Source organism: Fukomys damarensis, unplaced genomic scaffold (genome assembly GCF_012274545.1).
Source record: "Fukomys damarensis isolate Sample0158 unplaced genomic scaffold, DMR_v1.0_HiC HiC_scaffold_8, whole genome shotgun sequence".
Taxonomy (NCBI): domain Eukaryota; kingdom Metazoa; phylum Chordata; class Mammalia; order Rodentia; family Bathyergidae; genus Fukomys; species Fukomys damarensis.
In genome coordinates, this window is record NW_022900920.1 from 2,665,186 (window position 1) to 2,681,756 (window position 16,571).

The 16,571-nt window shown below is 41.9% G+C and overlaps 1 protein-coding gene across 3 annotated transcripts in view; it reads right to left on the reverse strand.

The window, feature by feature from the left end:
* Positions 1 to 16,571, reverse strand: part of Crtac1 (cartilage acidic protein 1) — a 152,040-nt gene that overhangs the window by 121,690 nt on the left and 13,779 nt on the right. For all 3 annotated transcript variants that reach the window (XM_010638503.2, XM_010638505.2, XM_010638504.2), the window contains exon 2: positions 12,054 to 12,253. In XM_010638503.2, coding sequence (XP_010636805.1) covers positions 12,054 to 12,253 — 200 coding nt within the window. The remainder of the gene's footprint in view (positions 1 to 12,053; positions 12,254 to 16,571) is intronic.

Here is a 16,571-nt window from a genome sequence, read left to right on the forward strand (position 1 = left end):
ATGCATCCATGTGCACGTTTGCACACACACGCACACACGCGCACGCACACACACACACACACACACGCACCATCTTCACCTCATGCCCAAGTCTCCTATATTGTAGCTCTTCAACTTTGTGAGAAGCAAGTACAAGCATGTCTGAACAGCTAAGAACGAAAATCTCTTAAACAGTACTTCCTTTAGTTGTATATACCCTCTCATGTCTTTTTGATAGTAGAACATATGCTTTGGGCACCCTAAGTCTGTTGATAGCTCCAGATTTCTATTTCCATTTATATGCATACCTGTAAAGAATCTTACCACTACAGAACATGCAACTCTCAGATCAAATATTTTTAATGTATTACTGGATTCATAAATTTAAAAACCACTCTATAGCAAGAACAACTGTATGCCATAGAAAAGTGAGCCGAAATTAGATCTTGTAGCTATTAGTAGTAAGAAAAATTTAGAAAAGGGGGCCAAGAGCACTGTGAAGAGTGTTACTAACTCCTGAGCTGGTGGCAAGATTGGGATGCTGAACCCCAGAATCTTACATTAAACCCTTGGAAAGAGCTACAGTGTTCCAAGGTCAATAGGACCTATGGTCCTCAATAGTGGCAAATACAAGTCCTCTCTAGTAAAAGATATCTTCCTTTAGGCCTATAGAGCTCCCACATTTTAAAATTAAGCAAATATAAGAAGGCAACCTACTTCAATTAAACAGCAACGAAAACAACTAAGAACACATTTAACCTCCAAATACTGCAGGTATTAGAATTATAAATATATAAGGTATGTATAACATGTTTAAAGAAAGAAACATTAAATCATAAAAATAATCAAGCAATAAGACACTAAAAGAAATTATTAGGGACTCCTGGAAAAGGATCACATGAAACTCCTAGAAATGAAAAAATTTTTGAGATAAAGTCAGTAGTTTAGATACAATTGAAGAGTTAGTGAACTGGAAGATGTACCTAGAAAGCTATCCAGAATGCAGCACCACAGAGAGACAAGAGATAGAATAAAAAGAGAAAGGTAACAGATTTGAAAGCCAGAATGAAAAAATCTGACATGTCTGAGTGGAGCCCCAAAAGGACCAAGAAGAGAGAAGGAAGGAAAGACTTCCAAAAAGATGATGGTTGAGAACTATTCAGAACTGATGATAAGAAACATAAACTCAGATTTAGGAAGTACAAGCTGGGTTAAAGAAACAGATCCTTAAGTACACATATGGCAGGAAACTGAAAAATGCAAAAAATGAAAAATATATGGAAGCTGGGTGTAGTGGTGCACGCCTGCAATCCCAGCACTGGGGAGGCTGAGGCAGGAGGATCGCTGTGAGTTTGAGACCAGCCTGGGCTACATAGTGAGTTCTAGGTCAGTCTCAACTACATAGTGAGACACTGTCTCAAAAAAAAAAAAAAATGATGAAAAATATGGAGAGGAGACAGATCACCTAAAAGAAATGTTATTATTAAAAAATAGGCATGTGAAATCAGGCAGCCAGAAGACGATGGAATAATAGCTGTCAACCCAATAAATAATCTTTCAAGAATGGAGATACAATAATGAATTTTTAGATTAAACAAAAACTGAGAGTTTACCAGCATTCAGTTAAAAGCACTAAAGGAGGTAAATCAAGAAGAAGAAAAATTATTATAGATCTTTCTAAGATGCAAGAAAGAAAGATGAGGAAACAAAAATAGTAAAAGTTGATGTAAATAAAACGTGATCTTCATATAAAACAATAACTACAATCAACAACAGGTAGGGTTAACAAAGGGCAAGACTGAAATACTATATGTAAGCCAAGAGGGTACATTCTGAGTTAAAGTGTACTGAAGGCCTTGTATTGTTATAAAAAGAAGTTAAGATAATTTTAGAGTTTGTGAGTTAAAGGTATCAGGAAATTTCAAAGTAAGTCAAAGAAAGAACAGAAGTAGAGGGTATAAGCCAGGCCCCAGTGGCACAGCCACTCAGGAGGCTGAGGCATGAAGATAGTAAGTCCTAAGCCAGCCTGGGCAGCTTAGTGAGACTTTGTCAAAAATAAAAAAACAAAAAAGGGCAGGGATATATCCATCGGGTTCAATCCCTAGTATTCTCCCTGTCTAGTCACTTTCTTCACCACTGAGACACAATACCTGACCCCTACAATGTAAAGGGGGAGGAGTTTATTTTGGCTTATGGGTGCAGTCCACAGTTGGCGGGCTCCAGGGCGGGAACTGTATGGCAGAAGGGCATAGAGGAGGAATGCTGCTCAACTCATGGTGGTAAGGAGTCAGAGAGAGAGAGACAAGGAACGGGGGAGGGAGTATACCCTCCCCAGCAGCCCACCTGATTCCCCGGGTCCCGCCTTCCCATAGCACACTCAACTGACAAACTAACCAGCAGCTGATTCCACTGATGATTACAATGCTCCCAGGATCCATTCACTTTCCACAAGGCCCATCTGTGAGCACATGAGGCTTTTGAGGGACATTTTCCATCTGCACCATAACATCCCTGACCTATGCACAAAGTAGAGGAAATAAACCCTAAATCAATGGAGACAAATAAATCAGATTTAGGAAACATGAATTTTCCCCATCCTAAAATTTTAAAATCCCTTCAATTAATCAACTATTTAAAAAAGCAAACAAATAAGACAGAAAGAAAGAAAGAAAAAAGAAAGAGGAAAAGAAAAGCAGCGTTGAAAACATGGAAAATAGAAAAGTAAGATGGTGAAACAAGTGAAACACATCAATGTTTACAATGAATGGAAGTAGACTAAACACATCAGCACAAGGAAAGATATGTCAAACAGTTGAAAAAACTTATGCTACATATAAGAAAAACACATAAAAAAACAAATATTTGGAAGAGTTCCAAGTAAAACTACAGAAAAAGATATGCCTGGCTTGTTACTCAGTTTCCATCACCATCACAGATATCTGAGATAATTCGTTTATAAGAGGAAGGTTCGTTTCGGCTTACAGTTTGGGCTGTTTCAATCCACGATGTAGCTAATTGCTCTAGGGCCTGTGGCAAGGTGTTACATCACGATGGAAGAGTGTGGCACAACAATCACCTCATGTCCAGGACATGATAAAAGGAGAGGAGGAAGAAGCCCCTGGGTCCCTTCAAGGGCACACGCCAGGTGAGTGGAAGATCACTAAACTCCACTTCCTACAGTTTCCCTTACTTCTCGATGGCACCAAGCTGGGGACCAGCCCTTTAACACACAGGCCTTTAGGAGACATTTCAGATCCAAACGATAGCTCTTCACAAATATTAACCAAAAGAAAGCAAGATAACTACAATGTAATTAGATCAAAGGCATAATTAGGAACAGGTGAGGTCACTTCACAACAATAATGGATCCACTCACTAGGAAAACACACAAATTCTAAAGTTACAATTAATAAATAGGTCTCAAATATACAGTACAAAAATTGACAGAATCACAGAAAGAAATGCACCACCACAGTAGGATATTACAAAGCAGTGTGTTTGGTTATTAATAAGCCAAGCAGGAAAAATTTAGAGAAGATTATGATTTGAAAAATACACTAACAAATTAATTTAATGCGCTTATATGAACTAGTATTTCCAATTTTTACTATCTCCATGACTCTACACAGATCTCTGAACCTTTATTTCCCCATCTACAAAGGGACCGAGCTATGTACAGTGTTTTCTCCCAATCTAAGGCATCACCAACAATAAAACTAATCATTATTTTATGTACTTCTAGGAAAGGAAAAACTTTGCCACTTCAGTGCAAGCTTGCCAATTGAAAGTCACATCTCAATTTTGGACATATTATAATGTAAAAAAACTCTGTAGCTTAGAATCGGTGTAAAGCTGCTTATCACATGAACTGATGTGATTACAATGAGAAGATGTAATAATAAAGTACAACGCACGCATTGCTCCTGCTTCCCAATTCCAAAACCCTACTCTGCACGCAGTTAAAGGTAAATCAGGGGAGATCCTGATAAAATTTGGGAGTGGGAATGTTTGCTTTTAGTTTCTTCACATCCTCTTGTGCTTTTCCAGATTCTTGCACCCCAAAAGGAACCTTTTCCTCAGAGGGAAAATTAAGTGAGAGCCATAGCATCCTTACAAGAAAGCAATAGAACCACCTGCTCCCCAGGTCAGTGGGTCTGCAGAGGAGAGAGGGTGTGCAAGGGAAATCACAGGAGATGGGAGCAGGGGTCAGAGCCTGTACCCAAGAGCTCAAGTGTCCAAGGTGCAGGGCAGGACAAAAGTGTCTGTTCTGGGAAGCTGTGTGGGGAGCCTCAGTGCGGCCTGCCTGAACCCGTGCCTTCAGCGGGCAGGGGGGCCCCTGGCACTGAGAAGGCCCCCTGTCAGCCATCACTGTAACAAATGGGAGGAGAGAGGCTTCGGGGAAGGGATGAGAGACAGGGCATACAACGACTTTCTGAATGGATGAAAAATTCACATTACTAAAAGTAGCTCTGCCGTTTTCAGCAGAGGCAATTTTAGTGTCTTAATTATATTACTATTTTTGAAAGGCTTTTTATAAAAAAAACAAAAAAAACAAAAAAAAAACCCACTTCACTTCTTTGTGAAAACCAGAGGGTTTTTTTGTTCACATGTCTTTTAAAACATAAATTCAAAGGCAAACAAATGCCAACAGATAAGCCTAAGACTGCCTTTGACCCGGAGAGGTTGTGACCCTCTGACAAACAGACCTGTGGGCTCCCTGTCCTTCTACCAAGAACCCCTCCCAGGCCTTCACGAGTCCCAGTCAGCAGTGGAGTGGACCACCTCTGGCCTCTAGGGACTCCTGCATCTTGCGGGCGGCTTCCCTCACACAGGACCTCACCCGGTTTGAGTCTGTTTGTCTCACCAAGCCTAGAGGTTTTAAAAATCTCTGAATTCCCTCTCCCCACGTCCAACGACCCTGAGCACTGGGTGTGAAACACTGAGTGGCGGAGTGAAGGAATGTGGATGGTCACCAAGAAACAATGCATGTTTTCGGGAATTCTTTTTAAAACTGTTTCTACGACAGGGTATTGATAATGATTTTTTAAAAATATGCGTGTTGGTGAAACACATCGTGTTGGCGAAATACATTTTATTGTTTAAAAGTATACAAATAATAGTTAAAATACTCTGGAATAGACCATCACTTCTCTGAAAAATGACATCAAGCCCTAGACCTTCTCTGTATTGGTTTCCTATGGCTGCTCTGACAAATCACCACAAACCTAAAGATTTAAAACAATACAAATGAGAATCTCATGGTTCTGTATGTTAGATGGCTGACCTTGGTCTCGCTGCACAGAAATCAAGGTGTTGGTAGAGGGCTACTTTCCCTTCTGGACCTTCTAGGGTTAGCTCTGCTCCTCACCTGCGCTAGCCTCAAGAGCCACCGTGATCTTTGGTTCTGGGTCCCTTCTTCCATATTCAATGCCAAGAAGGGACGGTTAGGAATCATTTCCCACGGAATCACTTTCACCTCTTCTGCTTCTCTTTTTCCATGTTTAGAACACTGAACACTATGATTATACCTGGCCAGCTCAGACAACCCAGAATAATCTCCAGTCTTGAGGTCCTTAACTTGATCATGTATGCAAATCCCCCTTTGCCATGCAAGATACCATATTCATAGGTTTAAGCGATTAGCATGTGGGCCTCTTAGGGAGGTTATTAGTCTATCACACCTATTGAAACCCTTTCTGTGTGTATGTCTGTGGTAAAGAAGACATCAAAGCCTTAGAGCTATGAGGTGGTCAGGAGAGTGTGTAGTGGGGGTAGCATTTCTGCTCCTTGCTAGGGCTGCCCAGGGCTGGGAAGGTAACCTTGTAACAATGAGACAGCTCTGGTAAGCCTGCCATGCACGGCTGAGTGACCTTTTTAGGAACGTGTTAAGAATGGGTTAAAAAAGCTTGGCTCCAACTTGTTCCAACTTGTGTCCTGTTAGTATTCAAAATCAGGGACAGTCCATGCTGAACCACAGCAGAACTGGTACTATAATCTTTCTTCCATGATACTGATGACAATGAACTTCAGGGTGAAGGGTGACCCCTTTAAAAATATATTTCTGCAGAGGAGGCTTTAGGAGAAGTCATTTTTGCAGCTTGAATTAGAAAGTATTGAAGATTTTTAGCAGCACAAGCTTCTTTTACAGAGACAGAATAGTTCCCCTTTTTCTTCCTTCTTAGAGCTGTTAAATCTAAATTGATAAAGTTCAGACCCTGGAACATATGTGGCTGTATACACAGTAGGTGCTCAAATAGCTGTTGGACTGAATTATCTCAAGCTTACCGTATATTTTTAGCTATGAATAAATAGAAAAAGGTTGAAACTGGAAGCAATCTGGAGATATCTATTAAGATTGAAAGCATACGTATCCTTGATCCATCATCTCCACTTCGTGGGATCTATTCTAAAGAAAACTTCATGTGTGTGTGTGGAGACGTGTGTGCGATACGGCACTATTAGCAATGGTCACAGATTTGAAACAGCTGAAGTGTCACCTGAGGTACGGCAAAATGCATATGGTACATCCACACCAAGCTACTCTTTTAAAGAGCCAGATCTACATATTTGAGTATATTATACAGTGAAAAACAAGTAGAATAATACGTATCAGTGTGATTCCCCCCAAATTAATATATGTATAATAGAAATTTATGTAACAGAATCTTTCTATACATCTGTCTACATTTGTCTACCTACCTGCCTGTCTGTCTATGACAGAGATTCCTGGAAACATAAACACCAAGTTGCAAACAGTCGTTATTCTGAGAAGGAATTGGGATGGGCTTAGAAGTTGGGAAAGGTAGATTTTTACCTCCGTCTATGCTGTGTAAGTTTTTCTTTGGCAGCAAAACATATTTAAGTTTACAAAAGGTAAAATATATTTTAAGTTTAAAAAGAAAGAAAAAGTGGATGAAGGTAAAATTTTAGGATACTGTCAAAACTGATGATCAAATCTATTAAAATGTTATATTTTACAAAGCAACAGGTATGAAAGTTAAAAAATCTTTCCATTTTGTTAAAAGCATGTGTACATGTGTGTAGGTGCACATGTTTAAGTATGTAAGTATTACATATATACGTATCATACTTATCTACTATTCCTATCCGTATGTGCCATATATGTGTGTATATGACGTATATCCAGCTATAATTATAATAGTAAGTATAAATGCTGCTGCTCTGATTAAATCATAGATAAATGTCCCATTCTTTATCATTATTTTTATTATATTCAATGCAAAACTACCTCCTCTATGATCATGATTAATCTGGTAATTGAATGCCGTTTGCCTTTTAAATAATTTAATTAACTTTAGTAAATTAAAAAAGTTTCCTGACATAGTTGCAAAATTAAGAAAAAAAAACAAAACACTGCTTCCCAACATGTGGCATCCCTTTAAATGGAACCCTCCCAAGTGTGAAGAATGTGTTAATATTTTATCAAATGAATGTTCTGTGTAGAAAATCTGATCTAAATCGTGATTTAAACTTTACAACCACTACCATCTCTCCATTTGAGCAAACTCCTGTTAGAAACTGAGAGGGCAGGGGGGTTATCTCAGACCTTCGGGGATATCCTAGGAAGCAAAAGCTGCTCTAAAGGAATTGCACAGGATTGTCATCAACAGGCGTTCCTTTCCAGACTCCCTGAGCCTGTAGAGTGGGTGTTTAGGTGCACTGAGAAAAGGGGAAGCCAATGGGCTTTCCATTCACCCAGGGAACCGGGCCTGAAGATCCTCAATGGTTTGTGCGTGCGCAGGCGTCTCTGAGGGTGATCAAATCCTTCCCTCACCCTGTGGGGAGGCGGTGGCAAGTAGACCGCAATCATGCACCTGCCGGTTAACAGATAAGCCCTCCATATGCGGAGGCACTCGCCCAGCTGTGGCAGAGGAGCCCTGAGCCGAGAGCCGGCCAGTTCCCTCCCCCATCCCCACAGAACAAAGGGCGGTCATTTTCTGCTCCTCCCAGAGGCAAAGGCACGCACACGCCTTCCATCACAATTAACTCAAGAATCCGAAACACAACAGGAACCCACCGCGACATGCTCAAAATCAATGCCGTCAATACCCAGAACAAGGATACCAAAAAAGCAAAGCAAAACAAAACAACCTATTCAAAGAGTAAATACTCAAAGCAACGAGGCTGGAGTCAGACACACTACAAGGTCAACGAATTCAAGGCAAGTTCAAGTACTGGAAGCCTTATAAACTGAAGAGCTGGCCATTATCCCAGGGTTAGCAAAAGTAAGTGCCTTCAGGGGGCAGGTAATGGAAAGGGCTATAAGATAATAGAGAGAGTAGTCTGTCCAGAGCAGGACCGCAGGTGCCCTGGGTAAAGCCATTCAAATTCAATTTTTAAAAATTTCAACTCCTGATACATGATTCTTCAACAGAAAGTCTACAACCAGAGAAGGAAACAGAGTTAAATATGGATGTAGGGAGGATGAAACAGAATATGAATCAAAATCAGAAGTGTTGACAGAAGTCCGTGTGGGATGAAAGGCAGGGTAGTCATTATTAGAAAAGATGGTGACCACGTGCTGTTGCTTCAAAGGCAAAACAAAAGCTAGAGAAAAATGACCACTTGAAATCTAATATAAGGGATTTGGATTAGTCAAATTGGTTTGACATAAGTAACCATTGCCATGGGTTGCAAAATGACCCCATATATTCCCTGGGATGGCCCTTCATGGTAAACAGGGCTTCCAAGTACTATAGGTGTGGCCTTATTGGAAGGCAAGAGGTGGACCAAATGACCTCCCAAGATTCTGATTTAAATATGTCTGTACAGTCAACTCTTGGTTATCTGGCCCAGAGGAGAAGACAGTGACAAATCATCCTATGCTGAAGATAATAAAAAGTTATATTTGCCTTTGGAATGTATTTTGGTACTTAAATGAGACCGTCTCTTTCCGATGCTCTGTGAATTCGCAATGCTTCACAATAGCCACAAAGAAACCCTGACCTGGAGCTGGGAGGCTGCCCAATTTCGCCATACCTTCCTCATATCTCATCCTTTGCTGGAGGTGAGCAACAAATGCATCTTTCAAAATAGCATGTAGCATCCCAAGCTTTCCCAGAGGTTGCCTGACACAACCCTTCCCTAGAAGAGATAGAGGTCTTTCTGAATGGCTGATCCAGGAGCAGGACCCTGGATGTTGGTTAGCACTTTCCAAAGGTCAACTCCAATGTCCTACAGGAACAATAGTAAGCAGCAAGCTAGTCGAGGTTTAGACATCATTCTAAGCTGATATAAATAATGGTCTAGCTTCTCTACCAAAAGGACACAAAAGCAAATTTCTTAAGTTCCTTAGAAGAGAAAGAAAAAAATTTCATGGCAGAGAAATATGAAATGCATGCCCAGAGCTTGGAAAGGAAGAAGCTGCAGGCTCAGGAAAAGCAGGTGCAAACAAACTCCTGCACATCAAAGGATGAGTGGGAGGGAGACCAGTGCTGGAAGATATCTTTAGGTTAGGGTTCTAGGACCTGACCTCAGCAATGGATCTGTCTAAAGCATTGCATATGACCTGGAAAGGACAAGGAGACACTGAAAATTCTGCTACAAAATGGTTTTGCTTCTTCCCGGACAGACCCAGATCAGAACCAGCTGGGGGGCAAGAATTTCTTTGTTAGGTGGGTTCTTTGGCACTGACAGATGGACAACGAGGAGGGTGGTGCAGCCCATAACTCTTGTTTCAGGGGGTCCTGGAGAGAGAAGCCACAAGGGGCAGAAGAATGACAATAAATAAATAAATAAATAAACCTAAGCTGTAAGCTGCTCTTATGTCTTCCTTAGGCAGTGTGTTGGGCTCTCCATGGCCTTTCTTCTCCTCCCTCTGGATCCCTGGGAAAAGAGTTAGCAGCACAGTGAGAGAAATCCAAAGGTCTCCTGAACTCACTGGGGAGGGAGAGTGCTGGGCTGTGTGAACCAGAGCTACCATTTGGTGAAGGGTCTGTAAACTGCTGAGACCAGAGATGTCTTTACTGAGGGGGCAGCGAGACTTTGAGTGCTGGGCCTGGAGGCTCCTGCCAGCTGTCCCAGAAAGGGAAAAAAAGATGAAGAGACTTTTTGTTCACATTTCAGGTCTTAATTTTTCCATGTTAATTTGTGGGAATACGAGATCATACCATTATCTGAGATGAAAGACGATGCTGACAGTAACTGAGAATAGGTGGGTAAGGGAAGGGTGGCTGCCTCACTGCTCTCTGTCCCCAGCTCCTACCAAGGGAAGCTGGGGGTCACCTCGCAGGAGGTGGGGCAACCAGAACGTCTCAGGAGTACATCAGAGTCCTCTAATCAGAGGCTTGGCAGGGTGGCACATGGCTCTGCGAGTCAGGCTGGGTATGGACTTGGCCAGGAGGGCTTCTCTCTGACCTGGGGAGAGCCTGGGCCGTCCCAGAGCTGAACACAGGCCAGCAGCTACTGCAACACTGCTCAGCTCCATGTGGGTGGAAAGGATTGCTACAGTCATTCCTGTTTCCCTTTTCTCCGTCTGCTCTTTAGTCATAGTCTGCTCTTTAGTTTTTCCTTCTAAAAGCCCCGAATGCAACTGTCCAATCTAAATGTGGCTATTTAATGAAAATTAATTCAAATTAAAAATTCAATTCCTTGCTCAAACTAACCATATTTCAAACACTTAATAGCCATGTGTGGCTAATGGATACTGCACCAACATAGACCGTTTATACCACCACAGAAAGCTCTACTGGATGGCACTCTAATCCTGACCTTTTCGAAGGCCTAGAATCTAGTACCTCTCCTCTTCACATGGTAGAAGAAATGAATAATGAAAGAAGAAAGGAACTTTACAAAGTATCTTTTCAGAACCATCACCATGGATCCTCACAACTGCCCTGGGAGGTAAGCATAGCAGGTTTTACACCCATTTTACAGATGAAGAAAGTTGGTCTGTGGAGTTAAATGAGTTGCACAAGGTCCACAACTATTGGGTTAGGTATGGTTAAATTAACACTCGGTCTTCCGATTCTAGGGTCAGTGCTTTTTATTGTTACCTGCAACTGCTACAAGTAACGTTACCTGCCCAGCACTTTATCTCTCAGAGCTACTACAAAGACTCAGGCCTTCCAGAATAAGGTCCACAAGCCCCTGGAGTGCTTTTTGAATGATAACTAAACTTTAGTGCAGTATGGCAGCCCCAGAATTAGGAAGCCTTGAAGTTCAAATCCTGAGTCCTGCACTTACTATTTATTTGACAGAAGGCAAGCTGCTTACTGTCCCTGAACCTCCATTTCCTTTTCTCTAAGTGGGAATGAAACGTTACGAGGAGGCTGAAGTAAGACGGTGCGTGTGAGACAAACCGATATACAGTGCCTGGCACATATTAGTGCTTAATAAATAATACTTATCAGTGGAGACTGGCAGAATTTACAATGTTCTGTCATGTACGATAGCCTATTGCAAATCTGGAACGAGCCATTAATATATTTTTAAAAGTTATCCCCTTTTTAATATGATATATCTGAATTGCAGAGAGTAAGGAACTGACTCAAGGTCATTTAACAGGGAAGTTGTACACCGAGGAATGAACTCAAGCTATTTAAATACCAAGGTGATACTTTTCTTGCTTTTTCAGGAGAGAAGGAAGCAATGGGTACCAAGGCTTAGCTAACCCCTTGATTCCCACCTTCCCCTCTTCTTTGAAATGGGCAATTAATATTGTCTTAGTCTCACATAAAGTGCTGTGCAAAGGCAGCATCGAGCATCTCCTACTACGATTATCACCTTTAAGCCCCTCTTATGTAGAGATCCTAGAGCCCCTCTGGAAAAGAAGTAATACCTCTATAACCAAGAAGGCTTAAATGTGACAAGAGAGAAAAGTCTGTGGATCAAACAATCTTCCAAATTGCCCTCCTTCCCAATTTCCTGCTGTGGCAAAGAGCAATGCATAGCATCCCAGAACTGTGGCCAAGGTGGCCAGGCTTAGGCTGGGTACCACCAATCTATGCAATGAGAGCACGTATTGTCACCAGGTTGCAGAGTCATTTGTTACATAACCACGTTACAAAAAGCTGATGAAATATCTGTCAGACTTAGGGTTAGGAGGCACTTACCCTGCTACCACGATCTCGAAGTCCCCATCGTGGTCTACATCAGTAACTGCCACACCATAGTTGAGCTGAGTCGGGTTGCTGTCATAGTCGGGGGGCAGAACTGAGTTGGTGACTGCAATGAACATAGGTTCAGCCTGCTGAGACTCCTCAGTGGGAGGCAGAAACCATAGAAGCAGCAGAAACAGTAACATCCTGAACATCTGAAACCAAAAGTTACAAACATTGCTGAAAGATCCCTTAGCTAAAGCAGCCAGGAAAATCCAATCCCAGCTAGGCCCACAAGTTCCTTTCTCCCTTGTTATGGGGGCTTGGCAATCCTTAGGCTGTCTTTAAAACTGCAACCTGCCCCATCAGAGCAGACCACCTTTATCCTGCTCTGCTTTTCCTTTTTCTCTGGAGTCCAACACTGCATAACATACAAGATAATTTACTTATTTTTTTTTACACTTATTTACTGTCTGCCTTCCACTGCTAGAATATGAACTCCACTTGGGTAAGGATCTTTGCCTGTTTTATTCACTGTATACACCAAGCCAAAAACAAGGTGTGTAACAGGTACTCAATATATGTGGAAGGAAGGAAGGGAGGGAGGAAGGAAAGATAGGAGGGAGGGAAAGAAAGAAGAAAGACAGGATAGCGTATACACAATATAGGCATCTTCCATACTATGTGAGAAAGTTTGGAAAAATGCAGGAAATAACAGGTCTCAAACAGTGCAGAGGTGGGGATCAGGCCCTCCATGAACCTGCAGGTACAGAACAACAACAGAGTTGCAGAAGGATCGTCCTTCAGTATAACATACCCCAGAGGTCGCCTTGGAGGAATCTGTAACTTGGCAGGTTCCCCAAGCTAAGATCCCTCCCTAGGGCAGCTGGCCATCACCTCCAGACCAAGAAACATTGTCAGTTAGGGGATGCATTCCAGCAAGGTCTGGCAAGCAGCACATCATTCACTTGGAGAAATTAAACCATTGCTTGCGTGTTTTATTATAAATTAATTATGTATAATGCATTGTATAATTCATTATTATATCTGTAACATAACTCAGGGTGTTGCCAAGCAGCCTGGGGCTATGGGAGCTGTGGCACTCACCCAAGAGACAGTTGAGAATGGCCAGAGGTGGAAAGACTGTGCTCCCTCTGATTGTGAGCAAGGGAAACACTTAGATTACAGCAGATGGCGCCATCCCAAAACTGCCCTCCTGACCTCTTGGAGCAGAATCAGCCCCTGTGGAGTGTTCTAAAGGTTCATTGATACAAGTCTGGCAAAGCCTGTGTAGGTCCAGTCCTGTATCTAAAAACAGCCAAGAAAATCCAATCCCAGCTAGGCCCCAGAAGTTTCTCCCTTGTCACGGGGTGTTGGCAATCCTTAGGCTGCCCTGACCACTTTCTCTAAAACTGCAGTCCTGGCCAGCCACAGCCACCTTCGCGCCTTCAACAGGCAACAGCCCTCTTTCTGATGGAACTTTTGCTGCTGTCTCGTCGGTGCATCTGGCAGCCGGGAGCAAGGCTGAGTGAGGCTGATGTCTTAATGTGAAAGCGCAAAGAAGATCTGAAGACTGTCGCCCATACAGAGACAGATGCTCCTGCCAGCAAATGAGCTGGCTCCAGGTCAAGAGCACAGAGACTAAACAGAAGGGCCTAGGCGCTGCCTTCAGAGTGCCCCAGGAGCAGAAGCCTCCCTGATGCCTTGCCAGACAGACAGGTTGGAGAGAGGTAGAGGGGTGGGGCTCCAAATGCAGGGCAGAAACTACCTGGGTGAGCCTTTCTGGTAAGGAGGTTCCTGCAGTGTGTCCACAAGGCTCATGTTGGAAGTTGTACTAGCAGACTGAGGTTATTCCAAATTACAGAGGCATCAGGATGAGACAGTATCTTCTCTCTGGCTGTCTAATCACTAAAGACAAATGCATCACTGTAAGAGCTCTGCAATGTGGCAGAAGTTTGATAGGATCAAGGAAACTCATAATTGGATAATAAGCAGCTGGGGTGGGGGTAGGAAGATAAAGAGTATTTAATAACCACTGTAGACATGATGAAATATAACGCAGATCTGAAGATCACTGGACTTTTCAAGGTATGACCTCTATTTAAGGGATAGCAAATGAGTTTAATGAGAACCAAATCCAACTGATTGGCAGGGGCTGGAAAGAGTGATCAACTTACAACATCTGCAATGGGCATGGAAGAGAAAGTGGTATTGGGCATGCCTTCTAGAAGCTAGTTAATTCCTTCCAGGCATCTTGCCTGCAACTTGAGTCACTGCCCCCCAGGGATGGGGTCCTATTAGGGTAATGTGAGCCTAACTGTTAGAAATTTTCTAGGGGAGGTCATGAAGGACAAGAACCATGATTCAGCATCTTGATTTTTACCTTTTCTTTGAGAAGTAGAACTTTTAATGAAAGTACTCACGTAGAGAGAGGGGGTGAGGGGGGAGGGGGAGGTGCTGTGTTACCCATTTCCAGATAAATACCTTAAAGCAAGATGAATAAAAAACTAAGTATTTGTGGTCTCACTTCTGTTTTGCTTGGTGATATTAAACAAGTCACAGCCTCTTTAGATCCCAGCCTTCTCATCCAACATTAAGGTTTGGGAGATCTCTAAAAGTCTTTTCTGACTCTAAAATTTTATGGTGGATTAAAGGATATTTTTTGTTTGTTTCTTTGTTTGTTTGTTTTGAGACAGGGTCTCACTATCTAGTTGAGACTGACCTGGAACTCACTATGTAGCCCAGGCTGGTCTCAAACTCACAGCAGTCCTCCTGCCTCAGCCTCCCAAGTGCTGGGATTACAGGTGTGCAACACCACGCTTGGCTTAAAGGATTTTTTAAGAAGTAGACTTTCAGGAGTCTCTCCCTACCTCCATACTGGTTTCCTCTATAAACTTGAGACCAACTTGTATGGATTTCCTTTCTGAGCATATTAAATGTTTTGAACAAAAACAGCTTTCCAGGAGAGTCCTACAGTAGTATCCTCAAAGAGCCAAGGCTAAAGTCGACATTTATGTGGATCCTGAATTCACTCAGCATGGGTAGACCTGTGAATGGCCTCCCCCAGGAAGAGCGGGCAGGGAGAATGTTTCCTTTACATTTCATTCCTCTGCCATGCCAGATGTACCCCATGCACCCACCCATCAAGGTTGCTTGGCTCAATCGAAAATTAGGGGGTAGGTGGTGGGGTTATCATGATGGTGAATCAGGAAACAGTGATGGTGAGGAAGCTTAGTAGAAGATCTGATAAATGTCTATCCTCTAAGTATTCAGATGAAAGAAGTCATTTAAATGTTTCTCCATACCCTAGCTACTCGGAGTGGTCCAAAGACCAGCAGCATTTGCATCATTTAGGAGTCTGTTAGAAATGTAGAATCTTGGGCCCCACCTCAGACCTAATAAATCAGAATATGCATTTTAACAAGATTTCAGGCTATTTGAATGTACATTAAAATTGAGAAACATTGCTTAATATTGGCTGTACACTGGAATCACTTAGGGAGCTTTAAAAAATCCTCATGCCTGACAATGATTTCTTCGATAAGACACCAGAAGATAAGCACAGGCAATGCAAGAAAAAAAGAGATGAAATGGGATACATCAAAATTAAAAACATGTGCATCCAAGGACACTATGAAAACAGTGAAAAGACAACCCACAGAATGGGAGAAAATATTTGCAAATCATTAATCTGATAAGGTATTTATATCCAGAATATATCAATAAACTGCTGCAACACAAAACAAAACAACCTTATTCAAAGTGGGCAAGAGATTTGAATAGACATTACTCTAAAGAGATACAAATAGCCAATACAATCATGACATATTGTTAACTATATAGCAAATGCAAATCAAAACATTTTATACCCATTAGCGAGACTATAATCAAAAAGCCAGAAAATAACAAATGTTGGTGAGGCTATCAAGAAACTGGAGCTTTGTGTACTGCTGGTAGAAGTGTAAAATGGTGCAGCTGCTGTGGAAAACTGTATGTCAGTTCCTCAAATATATCAAAACAGAATTACTATATGATCTAGCAATTCCACAGCTGAGTATATATGCAAAAGAATTAAAGCAGAGACTTTAACAGATATTCATACACCCATGTGCCTAGCAGCGTTACTCTCAATAGTCAAAAGGTAGAAGGAACCAAACTGTCAATGGGTGGACAAATGGGCAAACAAAATGTAGTGTATACCTACACTGGAATATTATCCAACTTAAAAAGGGAATAAAATTCTCACATGTGCTACCATGTGGGTTAATCGTAAAGATATTTCACTAGGTGATATAAGCTAGTCACAAAAGGACAAACATTGTCAGATTTCACTTACATGAGGAACAGAGAGTTATCAAATTCACAGAGACAGCAAATAGAATGTGGCTTGCAGGAGCTGGAGAGCAGGAAGAGTGGAAAGTTGGTGTTTAATGGGTATAGTGTTTCAGTTTGGGAAAATGAAAGAGTCCTGGAGATGGATGATGCAGATGTTGCACAAGTGTAAGGTTACTTAACATCACTGGTAAATTTTAT